This window comes from Lissotriton helveticus, chromosome 8 (genome assembly GCF_964261635.1).
Source record: "Lissotriton helveticus chromosome 8, aLisHel1.1, whole genome shotgun sequence".
Classification (NCBI taxonomy): Eukaryota; Metazoa; Chordata; class Amphibia; order Caudata; family Salamandridae; genus Lissotriton; species Lissotriton helveticus.
In genome coordinates, this window is record NC_136069.1 from 300,569,755 (window position 1) to 300,589,618 (window position 19,864).

Consider the following 19,864-nt stretch of genomic DNA (forward strand, 5'->3'; position numbering starts at 1 on the left):
GTCTGGAGAGAATCAAAACAAGAAGCACCCAAACGTACAACGCGCAAAATAGCGCTTTGCAAATTGTCAGTCTTTAGCGACTCGCAATTTGCGAAGCGCTATTATGCATGTACAACAGTGTTATTACACGGTTTCGCGATTCCCAATGGGGTCGCAAATAGAGAGGCTCATGAATATTAATGAGCCTCTCGCAATTTGCGACCCCACTGGGAATGGCAGGGCCTCCCAGGCATGGTGGTCCGCTGGGCTCAGCAGACCATGTCTGGGACTTCTTTTAAATGAAGCAGGGGTTTTTGCAAAGCAGCCCGTTTTCCTTAAAGAAAACAGGATGCATTTAAAAAGAAAATAAATGAAACGTTTTCGTTTAATTTTTTAAGGGCAGGCAGTAGTCCCAGGGACCACTGCCTGCCCTTAAAAAATATTGTCCCCTGCGTTTGCAATGGGGAAGGTGTCCCCTGGGGACCCTTTCCCTTTTGCGATCCCATTACCACCCTCTTGAAGAGGGTGGTAATTTGCGAGTGTTTTGCGATCGCAATTGCGGGCACAAAACATTCGTACATTGAATTGCGGACGCAATTAGGAAGGGAACGCCCATTCCGAATTGCTACTCGCAATTCCTTATTAGCGAGTCGCAAATAAATTGTGACTCGCTTTTGAGGAATTGTACATGCCAACAGTGATTTTGCATGCGCAAACTGGTTTGCAAATACGTTTGCGCATGCAAAATCACATTGTACATCAGGCCCATAGACAATTATTCAGGCTAAGTAGGCAGAGACAGATTCAGCCTGATATAGCAACATCCAAGCTGACTAACCAACCCCACGGAACAGCACCATTCACAAGAAGCATGCACCCAACAGCACAGTACACCTTTATGTAAATCTGGCACAACCTAATGTCCGGGCACCTTCGTAGCCTGAGGTACAGCATTAATGTTCAATCTAGAACATGCCTCTGTTGACAATCAGGGAGCCCAACAGGTCAGGGGGGCCTTGTGTAAGTAGGTTTTAGCACAGGGAGTCCCATTGGTCTCTTGGTTCGCTCTTGAATGGAAGCAAGGGATAATTAGAGTCCTGTTGTTCCTGACAATATGAGAGGCCATGAGGCCATGAAGCCACGTTTTCACAGCAGGCGAGTGTTTCTTTCCCTCAGTGGCAGGCACCCCACCTCTTTGCCATCAGTAGTGAAACAGACATATGCTGGCGTACCTCCCATGGTATAATGATTGTGCATCCCAAAAGAACAAGTTACTTACCTTTGGTAACGCTTTTTCTGGTGGATACAGTATCTGCCTGTGGATTCCTCACCTTGTGAATATCCCCCTGCGTCAGCAACATTTGGAAATTCTTTTTGTAGCTTCATGCCGGCGTGGACGACGTCACAGAAGCACGGCATCGCGCGCGGCTCCGCTGGCGTCACTGACTCCATAATAGGCCCACGTCGGCGTGATGACATCAGTTTCGCCCTTTTATCCATGCCTTTGAGGCACACGGACGGATCAACAAAAGTAGATATATACACAATTTACACAGTACCAAATCATCAAAATAACACACTCAGTGTGTAGTCAATGCAGGAAAGCAATCACAATAACACATTTCCTATGACAATAAAATATTTACATTACACAAAATCAGATATAGAAGAGCGGACAACGGGGAGGTGGGTGGGTCAGTGAGGAATCCACAGGCAGATACTGTATCCACCAGAAAAAGCGTTACCGAAGGTAAGTAACTTGTTCTTCTGATGGATACATCTGCCAGTGGATTCCTCACCTTGTGAGTAGAGTCCCACAGCAGGCCCCACTCCCGGAGGAGGGTGTCCACTCTCCTATACCAGAAAATCCTGGAGGACAGAACGCACAAAGTGGCCGTCCCTCCTCACTTCGGGAATCTAAGCAGTAATGCTTTGCGAAAGTGTGGAGGAAGCCCAAATCGCAGCTCTACAAATGTCCTCTACAGGTACACCCCTAGACAAAGCAGATGTACCAGACCTTGCTCTAGTGGAATGAGCTCTTAAACCTTCAGGAGGTTCCTTACCCGCCAGAGAGTAGCATATCTTGATACACAAGAGAATCCATCTCGACAGCGTGCGCTTGTGCACCGCCTTGTCTCTTCTAGCTCCAACAAAACCCACAAAGCGCTGGTCATCCACTCTGAACTCTCTGGTTCTGTCCAGGTAGAAGCCCACTGCCCTCTTCGGGTCAAAGCGGTGAAGTCTCTCCTCCTCCTTGGAAGGGTAAGGATAGAAGGTAAGGAGGGTAATGGACTGCCCTAGATGAAAGGGAGTTACCACCTAAGGCAGAAATGCAGCCCTGGTCCTGAGTACCATTCGTTCAGCATGAATGGTCAAGAAAGGGGGCTTTGAACAAAGAGCTTGAAGCTCACTCACCCTCCTTGCTGAGGTAATTGCAATCAGAAAGACCGTTTTAAAAGACAACAGTCTCAAGGGACACTTGTGCAAAGGTTCAAAAGGTGAACTCATCAAGAAAGTGAGCACAAGATTCAAGTCCCATTGAGGCACAGTAAAGGGAGTAGGAGGAAATTTATTTGTAAGGCCCTTTAGAAACCTTAAAACAATAGTAGATTTAAATAAGGACGGCTGATCCGGCAGACAGAGAAATGCCGCCAAAGCCGAAAGATAACCTTTGACCGTAGCTACAGCAAACCCTTGCTGAGCCAAAGAAAGCGCAAACTGAAGTATGTCAGACAATCGAGCATTCAAAGGGTCAATGGACTTTTCCCCAAAGCAAGAGACAAATTTAGACCATCTATAAAAGTAGATAGACTTGGTGGAATCAGGTCTGGCCGATATAATGACATCCACCACATCATGTGGGAGAGAAAAAGAATTCAGGTTGCCCCGTTCAATCACCAGGCATAAAGGTGTAAGGTCTGGAGGTGGGGGTGTAGAACCTGCCACTCCATCTGAGAGAGGATATCTGTCCTGAGAGGGAGACGGAGCAGATCTGTGTGCCACACCCTTCTTGGCCACTCCGGGGCTATCAAGATGACTTGGGCCCGGTCTTGGCGAATCTTCCTTAGAACCCGAGGAGGAAACGCGTAAAGGAGTCTTGAGTCTCAGCTCAACTGAAACGCGTCCCCCAAAGCTCCCTGCAACCGATACTGGAGACTGCAGAATAACGGGCAGTGAGCGTTCTCGAGAGTGGCAAACAGGTCCACCCGAGGAATTCACCACGACCGAAAGACGTGATGAACCAACTCTGGATGAAGCCTCCACTCGTGGTCAGCCGAGAACTGCCGACTGGGACTGTCTGCACGTACGTTCAGAACACCGGCCAGATGATTTGCCATCAGACAAATCTGATGGTCTTGAACCCAAGACCAGAGACGCAGAGCCTCTCTGCAGAGACACCGCGACCCCACTGCTCCCTGCTTGTTGACATACCACATTGCGGTAGTGTTGTCTGTCAGGACTTGAACCAACTGACCGCGAAGGGAAGGGAGGAAGGCCTTGAGCGCCAAACGTATCGCCAGCAACTCTAAAAGGTTGATGTGAAGTAACCTTTTTTCCTCTGGGGACCCAAGACCCTTGATCTCCATATCCCCCAGATGAGCACCCCACCCTAGAGTGGATGCATCAGTTATTACCGTGGCAACCGAATGAGGAAGATGGAAGGGCTTTCCTTGAGTCAGATTGCCCTCCACGCTCCACCAAGACAGATCCGCCGCAGCTTCTCTGGAGATCCTCACTGACTCCCTGAGATCTCTGTTGTGCTGATACCACTGCCTGCGGAGGCACCACTGGAGTGCCCTTATGTGCCAGCGTGCATGATTAACCAATTAAACAATTAACCAACAATTAACCAAGAATGCAGGAAGCCATCAGACCGAGCAGACGGAGGACCTTCAGGACTGGAACGACATTTCCTGTCCACTACCACAAAATCCCTTTGGGAAACCCCCTTCTATTATATATGTATCCAGTACAGCACCTATGAACAGGTTGCGCTGGGAGGGCACCAGGTGAGATTTGGGTACATTTATCGAAAAACCCAATCTGAACAACAACTGAGTTGTGACTTGCAGATGATGGAGCACCTTCACTGGCGACTCTGCTTTGATCAGCCAGTCGTCCAGATAAGGGAAAACTGGTATCCCTGATCTTTTGAGATGTGCCACCACCACAGCCATCACCTTGGTGAAGACTCGAAGCGCAGTAGTAAGACCAAAAGGAAGGACCGCAAACTGGTAATGCTGCGAACCCACCGTAAAACGGAGATACTTCCTGTGCGACTTCAGGATGGGGATGTGGAAATATGCATCCTGCAAGTCGATCAACACCATCCAGTCTTCTTCCAGCAGCGCTTGAAAAACCTGCGCAAGGGTGAGCATCTTGAACTTCTCCTGCTACAGAAAGAAGTTCAAGACCCTGAGATCCAGGATTGGACGAAGTCTGACATCCTTCTTGGGGATCGGGAAATACCGGGAGTAGCATCCCTGTCCCCTTTCCTACTCCGGAACCACCTCTATCGCACCTTTTCTCAGTAACGCCAGGACTTCTTCCTGCAGGAGTAGCAAGTGGTCCTCTGAGCAAAACCCTTGGCAAGGAGGGTAATTTGGAGGGAACTCCCAAAAGGGAAGAGCATACCCATTCTCCACGAGATTGAGAACCCATAGGTCCGATGTGATCGATTCCCAATCTCGTAGAAAATAGGAAAGCCGACCCCCTACAGGACCCGCATAATCTGGAATGGCGGATCTAGGGCTGCTTTGCTCATGTTGGAGGGGGGTGGGGAGAGGAAGAGGAGGAGGAGTAGGAGGAAGCTTGACGTCCTCGAGGACGAGCTCTTTGTTTGCCCCTGTATGACTTATACAGCGGATTTTGCTGCTGTTGCTGCTGTTGCGAAGGCTTGTAGGGACGAAAGGAGGACCTCCCAAATCCCCTATACCTTTTTCCCACAGTTCCTCTGGTTTGTAAACCCAAGGATCTGGCCATAGCTCTGCTGTCCTTGAATCTTTCCAACGCAGCATCAGCCTTTTTTCCAAAAAGGCCCGAGCCATCAAAAGGCAAATCCATTAAGGCAGTCTGGACATTCGTAGAGAATTCGGATGACTTCAACCAGGCCGCTCTTCTGGTGGCAATTGAAGATCCCATGACTCTCCCCACCGAGTCAGCTGTGTCCAACCCACTCTGGATGACTTGTCGAGCAGCAGCCTGAGTGTCAACAGGCACCTCATTAAAATGTTTTCTGTCATCCTCTGGAATCTTAGGAGCTAGTTGTTTCACAGAATCCATCAAAGCATGGATTTAATGCCCCAAGAGGCATGTAGCATTTGTTGATTTGAGAGCCATACTCGCCGATGAGAAGACTTTCTTTTCGGCTTGGTCCTGCTTTTTAGATTCCTTGTCCCAAGGCACCTGAGGGAAAGCACCTGCAGATTTTTTGGAACAGGCTGCCTGCACCACCAAGCTCTCTGGCAAAGGATGCGAAGATAAAAAGTCTGGGTCTCCAGGAGCAACCCTGTATCTTCTTGCAACAGCTCTAGAGACAGCAGGAGCTGTAAGAGGTCTATTCCACACCTCCAAGATTTGCTCCGTCAAAGCATCATTGAAAGGAAGCATGGGCTCTACAACAGAATATGGAGAGTATTCAACTTGAACTCTATAGTAGGTAGAGTTAAATTCAATAGATCCGCCGCCTTCTTGATGACTACATGATATGGAGCCACATCTTTAGAAGGGGCATCAGAGACAGAAGCTAACTCCCAATCCGGAGACAGTTCCAGTCGACTAGCCTCCCTTAAGTCATCAAAGAAATCCTCAGATTCCTGCAGCTCACCTACTTCTATCTCGGCTTCTCGGTATCTTTGTTCCTCCAGAAGTCGCTGAGCCTCACGCCTCGACCTCTCCTTCGGGAACGTCGTCGGCGGATCCGGAATTGACGCCGGCGTCAAGTTCGAAGCCGGAGGACTAGGCCGCTGTTGTCGAGGTCGGACCGGAACCGGCGCCGGTGATGAAGGCAGTGCCGGAGCCGGCATAATTGGCATGAACAGCGCCGGAGCATAAGACTGGGCGACTCCCAGGTTAAATGCCAATCGGACCCATGGGACCAGTCAGTGCTCCAGAGGGGTACAAGGCTCTTGCATAGACACCATACATAGCGTTTAAAAACTGTGTAGGGTCTTGGCCTGGGCCCGGAAAAGGAGGCTGCTCTCGAGGAACCAGAGTCTTCTCGACCTCTTCCTCGGGTTGGTGTACCAGAGTCGTCGAACCCTCAGGCAATGGAGCCTCTTCTTCCTCTCGAGTTGGAGATCGAGACGGAGCCGGAGAGGGATTCGACACCGGAGCCGGTGAATGCTCCGGCGACTCCATGGGCAAAGCCTCACCTTCCGGATCCAGAGCCTCTGGTGAAGGAGATATATTATCCTTTCGATGCCTTCCACTTGGCGACTTCGGCTTCGAATCCTTCCCATAATGGTGTCGTGATCCATGCTTCCTCTTCTTATGCTTCTTCTTAGTCGACCTGGAAGCATGACCCGAAGACGACCTCGAGTCAGACTTAGAACGAGACCTCGACCACCTCGACCGCGACCTCTTCCTGTCCTTTTTTCCTTTCATCTTGGCAACCAGGAGCTTTGCCTCTCTCTCACGAAGGGCCTTGGGATTCATCTTCCTACAGGATGGACATCCCTGGACATCATGGTCCGAGCTCAGGCACCAAACGCAATCTTCATGAGGGTCCGTGATCGACATCATCTTACCGCATTCACCACACGGCTTGAATCCGGTCTTCGATGACATATCGACTGGAGAAAGCGATACAAGAAACACGAAAACCAACAAACAGTAACAAAGTTACTGTCAAAGCTACAGAGGATCCCTTGAAAACCGTTGGCGTCGACGGCGCGGAAAAAAGGGAACTGATGTCATCACGCCGATGTGGGCCTATTATGGAGTCAGTGACGTCAGCGGAGCCGCGCGCGATGCCATTCTTCTGTGACGTCATCCACGTCTGCGCGAAACTACAAAAAGAATTTGCGAATGTTGCTGAAGCAGGGGGATATTCACAAGGTGAGGAATCCACTGGCAGATGTATCCATCAGAAAAGCCAGTTTGGGTGACACGGTCAGGCCACTCGTCAGATCGCACCTGGAATATCTGGGTCCAGTAGGTACAACCAAGCACCATGGATGAAGTTTGCTTTGGCTACACTACAGCGTGCACATCTGAAATCTAACCGCACCCATGCATATAATTTAAGTGGACTGCGGTACACCCGGTGCAGGCATTGAAAGTGTATAAGCCAGAGATATAGTTTCCTTCCTTATGGGTCACCGTTTCTCCTAAATCTGCCTTCCATGCTACCCTGGCGGCAGGTGTTATCAGTGGGGTCATAGCCTGTGTTAAGTGTAATCTAGTGAACATGTGCTGGCAAGGCCTCAGCAATAGCAAGGCTGTCAATGCCTGGCATTCGGTGGGGGCCTTTAGGAAGTTGGGATAGTGCTGCCTACAGACGCGCGTATCAAAATTTAAAAAAAATGTGTCGAGAACTGGGGCCCCTTCACGCTCCATCACCATAGAAGCAGTCAAGAATTCGCCATTCGTAAATAGGTCACCCATGGATTTCACCCCCCAAGTAGACAGTCTGGTCAATGTATTTGAGCCCTGGGTGCTTAAAGACAAAGGGAAGTTTGTGAGGGCCTAATGTGGTGAACATAGTGTACCACACCCATACCGCTTTCACAGGCCCTCCCAAAATATCCGTGTGGATTTCAGCACTCTTGCATTTTGGAACCTGCCCTAGGAGTGTGGCGAGTGGGATGGGAAGGCAATATCGTGCTTGATGGTGAGATATACCATTTAGGGTGGAGGGTGCTGCCAGTAATAGGCATATTGGGCTCACGTGCAGTGGTAATATCATTCGAAGTCTGGCGTCGCCAGCCCTCCCTGCTCACATAGCAAAGTCTGAGTTTCCCAATTGACACAAGGCTGTTTATTGGCCCATGCAAATTAAATCATGAGGGTCTTGAGTGTTGAAGAAATGCCTGTTCAACAGGATCGGTATGCTGTTGAATAAATATAGCAGCTTCGGTAGGGAGAATCATTTTCATTAGGGCAATTCTACCATCCAGGGATAAAGGGAGTCTAATCTACTTCACTACCTGGTCTTCAATTTTGTCTATGATAATGCAATAGTTTTCATTTATTATGGTGGCCTTGTCTTGGCCCACCCAAATGCCAAGATATTTGAGATGTCTGGCACCATGGGATCGGATAGTCAAGCGGTTGTTTCTTCGCTACCTGCATAAAGGGCAACATAATTGATCGCTATTCCTGAAAGGATTTGGAACAGCGTAAATTATTGCATAACCGAGCTCACGTGCGATCGACATGTGAGTGTTCTCCCGTTTGTCTGGAGGTCTATTGCGCCACAGGTCGATGAAATCTTGAATCCCCATTATGTCGCGAAGAGCCACAGCTGCAGCATTATGTGTGCAAGTCAGCGGGTGCAAACTATCTAGATGTTTATTCAGCACTAGGTTGAAATTGCTACTACACAATATTGTTTCAGGTTGACAAGTCACAGCGCCTCCACACCCGAATAAACCCAGGGTCGTCAGAATTGGGGCTGTATGTATTTATTATTGTAAGATGCTGTGTGGCTATGCCGTCCTGTAAAACATTATAACTGCCATGTGGGTCGTTTTCTTCAACAATGAGTGTAAGGGGCAGCCACCGGTGAACCAAAATGGTTGTCCCCCTGGTGTTAGAGTAACATGACAATGACCTGTGGCAGCATCATCATGCTGTAAACATGGGGGTTTTGTTTCCCCCAATATGTGTCTTCTGTAGGAACACTGTCAATCTTATGGCAGTCTAAGTAAGCTAGTATTTGTCTAGATTTGCGGGGTTGTTAAGGTCCCATATGTTCCATGATATCAGGTTTACAGGTGTAGTGAGCTTATGCGCCGAGGTCATCAGTCTGAAGGTGTTCTGTAGCTCTAACCTGCCAGTGAAGTAATCCCACCCTAAACACTAAATGACTGAGAACAGCCATGGGATAACTGTTTCAGCGAAGTTCCTTCTGGGAGGAAACCAGAGTACTGGTCGTCAATACCGCCTTTCCAAGGGTGAGCTTGCCGGGCTATCATTTGGGCATCTCAGACAGCAGGAGCAAGGAGGCCGGCCAGTCTATACAGTCAAAAAATGGATATCCTGGTTCAGTATTTTAGAAGTGTGATGCGTTGCTCTGGAGTAGAAATACCAGCCACTGCCAAAACTGACAATTTGTCCATAGGGGCAGATACTGGTATAAAGTCACACTAAGCGGAGTATGTCAGGCATTTTGAACAAGGGGAGCATGTTGTCAACAGATGTGTCAGCTATCCATTCTTATCTACACTGGGTCCGGTTGACTGCTGGATGAGGCAAGCCTACCCAGCTTAAACTTACAGAGGAATCACAAGGCAGATTGCAGATCGGAGAAGATAAATAGCTATTCCTATAAGTGATCTTGGGGCGCGGCGGGTAAAGCATTACATAGTAGATGCCTTTCGGACACAGTTTGCGCTTGTTCCGCATGTAAACAAACTTTGCCTCCTGCACTTTTTGGGTAAAGTCCCGGTAGATGGATATAGTGGTGCCTTCGTGGAGATGGGGCTGCTGTTCCCCGGGCAGACGAAGGTATCGCGGTTTCGGAAGCGAAACAGATGGGCTATAACAGGTCTAGGTGGAGCATCTGGAGGCAATCGTGGTTCCAATGAACGATGAGTACGTTCCACTGCAAATAGTAATGAAAAAGCATTGGCGCAGAAGAAGCATTTAAGGAGACCTTTTATGAAGTCGGCCATATTGCAAGTGTTTGTGTATTCAGGGAGTCCTAAAAGCAACAAATTGTTATGCCTGGACCTGGCCTCTGTATTTCATTTTTTGACTGTATTAGTTAGAGGATTTTTTGCATACTCAACAGTTTTTCAAGGGTACAAAAAATGCCGTTTTCAATTGCAGATATTCAGGATTCAGTTGCAATTATTTGCTTATCTTGCTTTGTCAATGTGGCCATTGTGTGGACTCTCTGTGTCAGGGTGTCTATCTTGTTGTCTTTGGAGTTTAGGCTTAATTTCATTTGTAAAAGAAAAAAATGGATGTCCGGTCTAATGACTTCAGTGGGCACCTCTTCTCGATCAGTGGGCATTGCTCTGGACATTTTCGTAGCCTCAAAGCTCATTTTGTTTATAATCGGTTCTCCCAATTATGGATGACAAATTGCAGTAGATGTATATATTGGAGTGTCCCTTTAAAGGCCCACCAGAGGAACCCACTATCTATAAGCCGCACAAGGACCCTCCCACCCTCTGGGTCGGAGCAGGATGGCACACGGACATCTCCCAGTCGATAATCAATGCAGGCAGTGTTGCTGGCATGCCCCAGTGCAACAGCTGTGTGCCAGAGGTAGCATACCCCACCAGCCTAACTGCAACCCAGTCAACACACGACTAGGCCAATTTCACAATCCGGCCACGGCCTCCCCAGCCATGCCATACCCTGATCCTTTCAACGGTAGCGGCTGCAATTGCTACTTCTCACTAGTACATGTAGGGGCAATGGGCCTTCATGCTAATCTGGTTCCAATCCTGAGCCGATTCTGGGCCCAAACGGGAGCCTGCTTCTCCAGCAACAGCCTCGCAGCCCGAACCAGACCCCATGCCTCTGCCTCAGCTTTCAGGTTGCTGTAGCCACGCCCTCACAGCGATCGCAGCACTCCGGGTAGCACGAGCAGGCCGCCGTAGGGCTCATCGATCGCTGTCCAGGCCTTCCACAGCCAGAGATGGCCTCTGAGTACCAGCCGGGCCACCACACGCCCCCCACCTCACCTCTTCTCGGCGGCACCGCTATACAGGCTCCCTCAGTCCCATCGACCTCTGTGGCATAACAGCCTGGTTGGGCCCCGCCAGGCAAGCGAACAGCTCAGAAGAGTAGCATAGCTGCTGTTCTAGCAGATAAAGGAAGGGTCCGGCCTTCCTCCGATAGCTTACTCTGCCAACTCTTCATTTTTTATATGTTTTATGCATGGATGCCGCATGTAGTGTGTGGATGATGCAGGATTATGAGCCTGGCGCAAGGAGCCTCACAGCAGTGCAGCCATCTGGAAGCAGGGAACTCTAGGGCCCCCAAGGCCTCTTATTTTTTACAACAAAATATTACAAAGCTTAATAGGCTATTTTGACTAGAAGAAAGGCAGATCAGTAAACCTGCAACTCCCTGATCCTCATGTAAAGCGCTCTGATACATCTGGGTCAAGCCAGTGCTATATAAAACTCTACAAATAAATAAATAAATAATAATGTAGGTAACCTTTTCTCTTTAGGTGATTCAATGTATCAGAATGTGGTATGATCAGGAGCACAATGACCTCAGAACACTTACAGGTCTATTAAGCTTGGGGCAAGGTACTGACTTTGGTGGTGCATACCAGTGGTTGTTGCAAGACCATGCATGTAACCACCAATTAGCTTTGAATTAGTGTCTGCTAGTTTTCTCTATGACAGTGTTACAACATGTTAAAATGACATTAAAATGGTTTTACAATACTATTTAGGTTCTGCAGTGCACAAAAGCAATTATATTAAACAAAAATCTTACAAATTCATTCGGATGATAGTGCCATCTGGAAATATGCTTTCTTCTCTTCCATCAAGAAACAAATTCTTAACAGTCTGGTCAGGAAACGTTATCTCTTTTCTACCATCAGGATAATGCTTTTCTGAGAAAAAATGAAGCATAGGATACATTTATTTATGCAGCACACAAAATAAATGCTCATATTCTCAAAATAAAATGTAAGTGTATAGTGAACACAATCTGACCATGGGACTATGCACTAATTGCATGGCCTTGATAGCAAGCACATCCAAGCAATGGCAAACATGAAAGTCAGTGGCACAAAGCCCATTCTCTCTGTATGTGTTACTGTACTGTTTTGAATAACTGAAATGTGAGGAGGGGGATCAAAAAAATTAAAGCTGCCAATAGCCAGACCTAAAAGCACCAGCCCTAGACATCATGAACTTTTTTTTAAAATTAGTTTCTGGCAGCAATACACAGTACTCTTTTTTTAATGATTGGATTGCACCTTACTTAAAGAATCTACCACCTTTAGTTAAACGTAATTGCAATATTTTTATCCAATAAACACCTTTCATTAGTACATACTTTGAGTAAAGTAGAGTGTAGCCCCACAGTCAGATATAATAAATATCACACAATAAATATGATATTAATTAAATCAGTTCAAAACCAAAAAAACGAAAATGTTTACACCGGGTAAAAAAGCGTGCATGGTAGCACACGTGTAAATTGAGGATAAAAAGCATTAGCCATATCGAATCTAGATTAATTTCTTTTTATTATTTCTGGAATTTCTGTCATGCAAACCCAGCCACAGGGACAACGCAGAACTTTGCAAGTAACATATTAAGGGAGGACTAAAACCTACTGAAAAACAGAGCGAGAGAACAGTTAGCGGCATTGGACTGTATGATCTACTTCAAAGAGGCACATTTTCAGTTTTTATGAAAAGCCTGTAGATTCCGATTTAGTCTGATGGGGTAAAGGACAGAACTCAATGGTCTTGTAGTGTTGCATGAAAAGTCTGTTTTTAGTTTTTCCTAAGGAAAGATTTGGCTCTAGAATCAGTAGTGAAAGACTAATATTTGAGAAATGTGTGAACAGTTTTGCAAAACCGCTGTCATAACAATCTTGTTAGAATCTCATACGCTTGTCACAGGATAGGCCTAGCAAGGGACATTGCTATTTTACATACTCATGTTTCGTAAGTTGCCTTCTCTTCTACGCATGACGACTTTTGACATACATTTGCCTGTGCGACAACGCAGGATAACATTCTTTGAATCGGCATTGCTTTCATTTCTACTTCATATGTACATTATCACAACACCTTGAATATTCGGTAAAAGGAATAAAGTTCACTGCGCAAAATTGCATCATTGTTATTGTCCGTAAGGTAATGACACTATCTAACTAGAATAAACAATTGCGGTTCGACAGGGATTGCACATGGCCACACGGGTACTGTTATTATATATTCAGAACGACTTCCTTGTTTAGGGAGAGGAGCACTCAGCTGACATTTTGAGGTCAATACAAGCTCAGCTGATTCCTGTTTACCAACACAGGGATGTCCAGCTCTACACCATGACTGACAGCCAAATGACACTTACCCACAGGTAATGGGGAGTTATTCCACTCTGGTAGTGACTTGACAAATACCTCAGCCTATGCAGAACTAGGTCAGAGAGTGCTAGCTAGCAGTACACTATACAGAATACCTACATGCCAGCATATATTCACTGTCTTAGCATAATGGTGGATATGTTAATCTTTTTCACTGTTCTTGTAATGCTATTTACGCTAATCTGTTTCATTCTACCGATTATCGCCGTGCACATATTTTATACAAGAATCACAATGCTTCAATAAATATTGAAAAGTCTTGCTCAGTATTTCTAGTGTGTTTCTTAGGGTATGCACAAGTCCAAACAAAAATGTTCTAGATTTTTACCAATATTTTCTTGGAGGATCAGGGTTGTCATGTTCTGAGGTTGCACATACATTTATCACCCTGTAAGGTTAGGGTAGCAGATGGTGCACTGTGGGCTTGCAAGAACATGGGTCAACATTTCCAGAGGGTGTGCACAAAATCACTATGGCACAATCCTGACGTTTATGTTATCCAACAAATGCACAATTTTACCAAACGAAGTACAAGCCGTACGACAAACTCTAGATATTTCAAGAAGTGAAATATGATAACTTTTAGAATAATCCGTTACCAGAGAGAACACTCACTATTAGATTCACAGTTGTCATTTGAAACAAAAGCTAATATTGGGGTAATGCTTTTTCTTGGGTCAAGCATCCATGAAAATGTAAAGAAAATTAAAAGGGAGTCTTTGTAGCCTTCTTCCCAAGTGTCCTTCTTTCATGTGACCATTTTAACAGTGTCACTAATAACATTTCTCAGAGCCTATACAATAAGCCAAATTGAAAAAACATGTTTTCTACAAATGGGCCAAAAGAAGTAACCATCATTTATCTCCAACTCCCCTCCAACTATATTGCTGTTTAAAACCACTTTTACAAATGTATCCCCGACAGGTTTATGAAATAGCCTGCAGAGAATTTTAACTTCATTTCAAATGAGTGGGTATGGAGTTTGGTTTTAATATGCCCCGTATGGGCTCCCAAGGGTCTGACTGAGCCCTCGATCATTACTTAGAATTATTCAAAATGTGATTCTAAATAAATTGATCATCTATTGACATTCATTGCACTGCTCACTATCAACATTTTCTAACTACTGTCCATGCCCAGAGTGGGGACCTGTTAGACCTGTCATCCGTTGGATGGTTGTAGGAGGCTTCCTCAATATATAGAGCCCACCTATGGTGTGGCACTGAGTCCCGGCAACCCTTAGTGATAGTTTTTACGTACCTGAGAACCACAGCTCGAAAAGGGTAGAGCCTTGGAGAGCAGCTAAGACTTATTGAGGAGGGTGAAAAGCGGGTGCATTTACTACAAGTCAGCCAGCAAGCTTACACATAAGAAAGAACCACACCAGGTGAGTATAAATATACATAGTATTTATTGAAACACACTAGACACTTACTTGGTATATCTCCTACCCAGAGATATCAAAGACGCACAAGAAATACTTCAGAAACAGGTAAGTAGCATAGGAAAATACAAAGGCAGCTAGGGGGGGGGGGCATATACTAAAATAGTGGAATGTGAAATGGTTACCAAAACAGGACTAATACCCAAGGATAGAGGAAGCATGGAACCACCCAAGGTGAGTAGCCAAGGACTCAAAGGCGCCACGGTGCAGAGTGGTTACACCGGGTCAGACGTCCATAGGATAACACAGGGTAAATTGAAGATGGATTTTTACAGCTCTAGGACCCTTCCCAAAGGACCACGACAGGTACAACTTGGATCAGGGAAGGTTGGAGAGTCATCCCACCCGTGGATACCGAGTGAACCCGGATACCTACACCAGGCAGCCCAGGTGTCGGAACCTCTTGTTGACGCCAATGGAGGATCGTGGAGGATCAGAAGCTACAGAGTATCTTGGACCAGGCTGCTGGAACCAGGACATGGAATGCAGACGAAAAGAACCTGAAAGCAGAGGGGACAGAGTCCAAACCACCTGGAGTCGAGCAGGAGGCACAGAAGCACAATACCAGCCCTTGGCAGAGGTTCTTGCTGAAGCATGGTGAGGTTGAATCAGTAGCTGTGGAGCCCAGGTAACGATGCAGGAACACAGGTGCTATCCACGAGATGTCCCACGACGGTCAACGAGTGAAGGAAGGTCAGTGGCTGGCAGGACCACCAACAAGCCTTGATAAACGCTAACAACAGTCTACGGGAAAAGATGCTGTGTTGCAGACCAGCACGGCCTGTGGGACTAACCCAGCAAGAGTAAGTCAATGCTGGCCCGCAGCACGAAGGAGAGCCAGCAGGAATCGATGGAGTCCCTGCTAGACCCGTTGGCAGCTGGCACGAAGAGTCGCAGGGAAGCCTCAGCAGCACACAGGAGATCAATCAATCAATCAGAGTACTTGTAAAGCACACTACTTACCCGTGAGGGTCTCAAGGCGCTGAGGGGACGTGGTGCCGCTACTGCTCGAAGAGCCAGGTCTTGAGGAGTCTTCTGAAGGCGAGCAGGTCCTGGGTCTGCCGTAGGTGGGCAGAGAGGGTGTTCCAGGCCTTGGCGGTGAGGTAGAAGGATCTGCCGCCGGAGGTTGTTCGTTGGATGCGGGGGACATCGGCGAGGGCGAGGCTGGCGGAGCGGAGCTGGCGGCTGGGGGTGTAGAAGCTGAGTCTGCTGTGAAGGTAGGCTGGTCCGGCGTTATGGAGTGCTTTGTGTGCGTGGGTGAGGAGCTTGAAGGTGATCGTCTTGTCGACGGGGAGCCAGTGTAGGTCTCTCAGGTGGGGGGGTGATGTGGCTGCGGCAGGGGACATGCAGGCCCACGATGCAGAGGATGTAGGCAGGACATCATTCTTCAAGCTGTGCAATGCTGGTGTGAGAAGTTAGCCTGGCATATGATGTCCACTAGTTATAGTGACGTAAACATCCGGGAAGCTTCCCAGAAACCTGGTGCACTGTTCTGTTTACTCAGGAGAGTATAATCAAATGTTATTTAAACAATGTAGCTGATTGTCAAAGATACTAAATTAAACAACTGTATACCAAATGTCAATCAATTCAACAAAATATCACTGATTCTGAAGTCGTCTACTGTTGCTCAATGAGTTGTTTATTGAGTGTTCTTAGGAAGTTGATGGGTTGTCACAAAATACAGAACTGGAGCAACATCATTCAATTAAAAGTCCCAATGCATTTCGGGCTTATCAGAACGCCCTTCGTCAGGGAAATCTACAAGTGATAATTATACAAATTAAACATTTACAGCAGCGGTATTACAACAGCTCATTCATTTAGGCCAGGAAGTGACAAAATTGCCCTGGTGTAATTCTCACAAATCTTAATGGTGGTGAATAGTCACCAAACCACAGAGGAGAAAAATGAAGAAAATTGTGACTAAAGAGGTGAAAAGATCGAGAAACAGTAGTGGTGACGAAAAGAAACGGACGTAAGTGCTAAAAAACGGGTATGACATGCAGGAATGGAAAAAATAGCATGCTGAAATGTTGGCGCTCACTTTTATTGTAGAAAACTGCTCATTACTATGGGGTGCAGTCACAGGTCACTGAATCGTGAGATTTAAACAACATGTATGTTGTCCTTGTTCGTCGGCTCTGCGCGAGCAGCTGTATAAAAGTGAGTAAAATAGCACTACGTGAGTGTACGTGTGACGAAAAATGGTGAGCTAAATAGATATTATGAGAAAACGTGAACTCACCCGTAGGCTTCTAACGCGTGTTACGCTGTGAATTGTCAATGGAATATGGCAAGCCCTGTCGAGTGAACAAGTAAATGAGCGTTACTGTTAATAAACTACCTGAACGTTCCCAAAGAGCTCGGCGCGGTGACAGGGTACAAGAGTCACCCGTGAATAACGCTCTTCTCCAAACGTATTCCATGTGTCGTTCGGTGAATGGTGGAGTGGGATGTGTGCGAGTAGACACATATAGAAAAAGGTGATAGGAAGAGGACTGTCGGAACAGTCGCCATCTTAAAGAGGGAAAACCTTTGGCGTGGGGAGGAGGTGAACTCAAGCAAACAGGAAGCACCGATGAGTGTGAAAATAATGCATATATTGTATTAAGTTAATGGACATATTCACTCCAGTTGAGGACCAGCATATCAAGACCGTAACTATGCATTAAACAGTAGAAAAAGGATTTTTTGAGCAATCGATGGTTAAAGTAATGTCTTTAACAAATCACATGAATAAAAAGCTGCCACATGACGTGTGCACAATCTTCTGTTAAGATGTTAAAAAAGGCGTTAAAACGAACAACTGTCTAGATACGGAAAAGTCAGATGTATTTACAAAAAACATGATAACTCGGATTTATCATTTAATCGTGTAGGAGTCAAAGTTTGCATAAACCAAATCCAGAATGTTTCCCGCTGTGAGAGCAACTGTGCTCAATCTCGCTCAGGGCTTGGCCCAATTACCTCAAGAATACCAAATTTTAATTGGGCTATATTATGCCTGCAATTTAACCAATGTTGGGCTAAAGGAGAGTTAACGTTCAGAGTGCGCATGTGACTCTTGTGCTCCGTGATGCAAGTACGCAAGGTGCGCTCAGTTTTGCCTATGTAATAGAGGTCGCAAGGACATTTTATATAGTAGACAACGTAGTTGCTGTTGCATGTGGCATTATATTTCAAAGAGATGGGTTTGCCTTACCTGGGGTGGTTGACAATTTTGCCAGTGATAGCATTGTTACAGTTTGAACAGTTCATGCATTTAAGCAAACCTCTATATTGTTCCTTAAGTTTAGGAGGAATTTTATTTAGGATTTTCTTGAGATTTCGTGCTCTCTTGCAGGCAAACAGCGGTGGAGAGCTAAACATGCCCCTAAAATCAGGTTTAGATTGAAGTAAGGACCATCGATTAAGTATGATAGATTTCACTAGTTTCGATTGAGTCGAAAATGTAGATACATACACTTCTCTGGAGGAAGTTTTAGGCTCAACCCTTTTCTTTAAAAGTGCTTGACGAGTCACTGTTGAGACTCTGGTGACTGCTTGTTCAAGAATGGTTTCAGGGTAACCTCTTTGTCTGTATTTGTCTTTAAAGACATCAATCGTCTGCATGCCAGTGTCATGGTCTGAATTAATGCGTTTACTTCGCAAGAATTGTGAATATGGAAGATGGCGCTTCAGCGACCATGGGTGAAAACTATGGTAGGCTAAGGCATTGTTCCTGTCAGTAGGTTTGGTGAAGATGGAAGTCTTAATACTGCCGTTAGATACAGTGATCATGACGTCCAAGAATGGAATTTGTTGTGCAGCAATGTGGTGAATAAATTGGATGCGTGGGGTGATGGAATTAAGTTGTGCTATGTTGTTTTCGAGATCATGAGATGCACCTTGCCATATGATAAGGATATCATCAATATAGCATTTGAAAACGAGCAGATTAGTGCTCCACTGAGGTTGTGAGAGGATATGTTCCTGTTCGAACTTCATCATGAAGATGTTAGCATAGCTGGGGGCTCCCGAAAAGCCCTTGGATGTGCCATTGGACTGGACAAAAAAACGTCCTTGCCAATCAAAATAACTGTGAAATAAACAGAAATGTAAAATTTCCATTAGGAAGATGTGGTTGGCTCGCAAGTTGTCCGTTCTCAAAAGGGCCCATTCTATAGCCTCCATCCCCTCCAGATGCGGGATGGAGGTGTACAATGCAACAACATCAACAGTACACAACCAAATCTGTCTATCAGGAGTGTGAGAAGTTGGCCTGATGTGCAGTGCTCACTATTCTAGTGATCACTATATATCAGTCCAAACAACCCTTATTGATGATTGGTTGTAAGTCAACCTTATAGACCAGCTATCCTAGTAGCATGGATACGAGCAGTCTAAGGCTAAGACTCTAGAGGGCGTGTTAAGCCAGCTGTTTTACCATCACATTACCCCTTGAACACCCAGTGAAAGGACACCACACAAGTTGTTATGAAAATAAACAGTGTATTTATTTATAACAAGACTACCCTGGCTCTTTATGAGACAGGGAGCTAAGCACACAACAAAACTCTTATAAAAATACTTTAAGTCGCACAATTTACACAAATGCCCGAGGGGCACGAAAAACCATATAATCTAAAAGTGGAATGCGAATTACTAGCAGGTAAGTAACAATTCTCAGAGGCTTTAGAAACGCTAGGCCTACAATACTAAACACTCAGGTTAGGAGCAGGAGGCCTAGGGACACCACATGCAGAGTGGGAACTCTCACGCGTAAGGCGGGAAAAAGCCTATGGAAGCTAGAACTCACAAAGTTACTGTTCTCGGGCGAACCCGACTAGGTAGGTCGAAAACGACAGTGGATCTGGACCCTTGGATAGTGAGGCTATGCTGGGGCACCGAAATGCCGAAGTTACCTAGCCCAGGGGCTGCGGCTGCATAGGTCTGAAAAGACGTCGGGATTCCTCGTTGACGAACCAGGAGCCTGAAGAAGAAGTTGCTGGCAGGCGGCCAGTGAAGAAAAGTTCGAAGAGATCCAAGCCTGGATCAGGGAAGAAGAAACCTGAAAGCAGAGGGGACCAAGTTCTTGAATCACTAGCCAGTGATTAAGTGGGCACCAGGATGGCACCGGGCGAAGTCACCGCAGTCAGGTGAGTGGGCGCTGCTGGGCTCTGTAGTTTCACGGACCAGGAGGCGTTGTCGGCGACC

The 19,864-nt window shown here is 46.3% G+C and overlaps 1 protein-coding gene across 2 annotated transcripts in view; it reads right to left on the reverse strand.

The window, feature by feature from the left end:
- Positions 1 to 19,864, reverse strand: part of CPAP (centrosome assembly and centriole elongation protein) — a 442,941-nt gene that overhangs the window by 16,513 nt on the left and 406,564 nt on the right. For both annotated transcript variants that reach the window (XM_078657064.1, XM_078657065.1), the window contains exon 16: positions 11,611 to 11,731. In XM_078657064.1, coding sequence (XP_078513190.1) covers positions 11,611 to 11,731 — 121 coding nt within the window. The remainder of the gene's footprint in view (positions 1 to 11,610; positions 11,732 to 19,864) is intronic.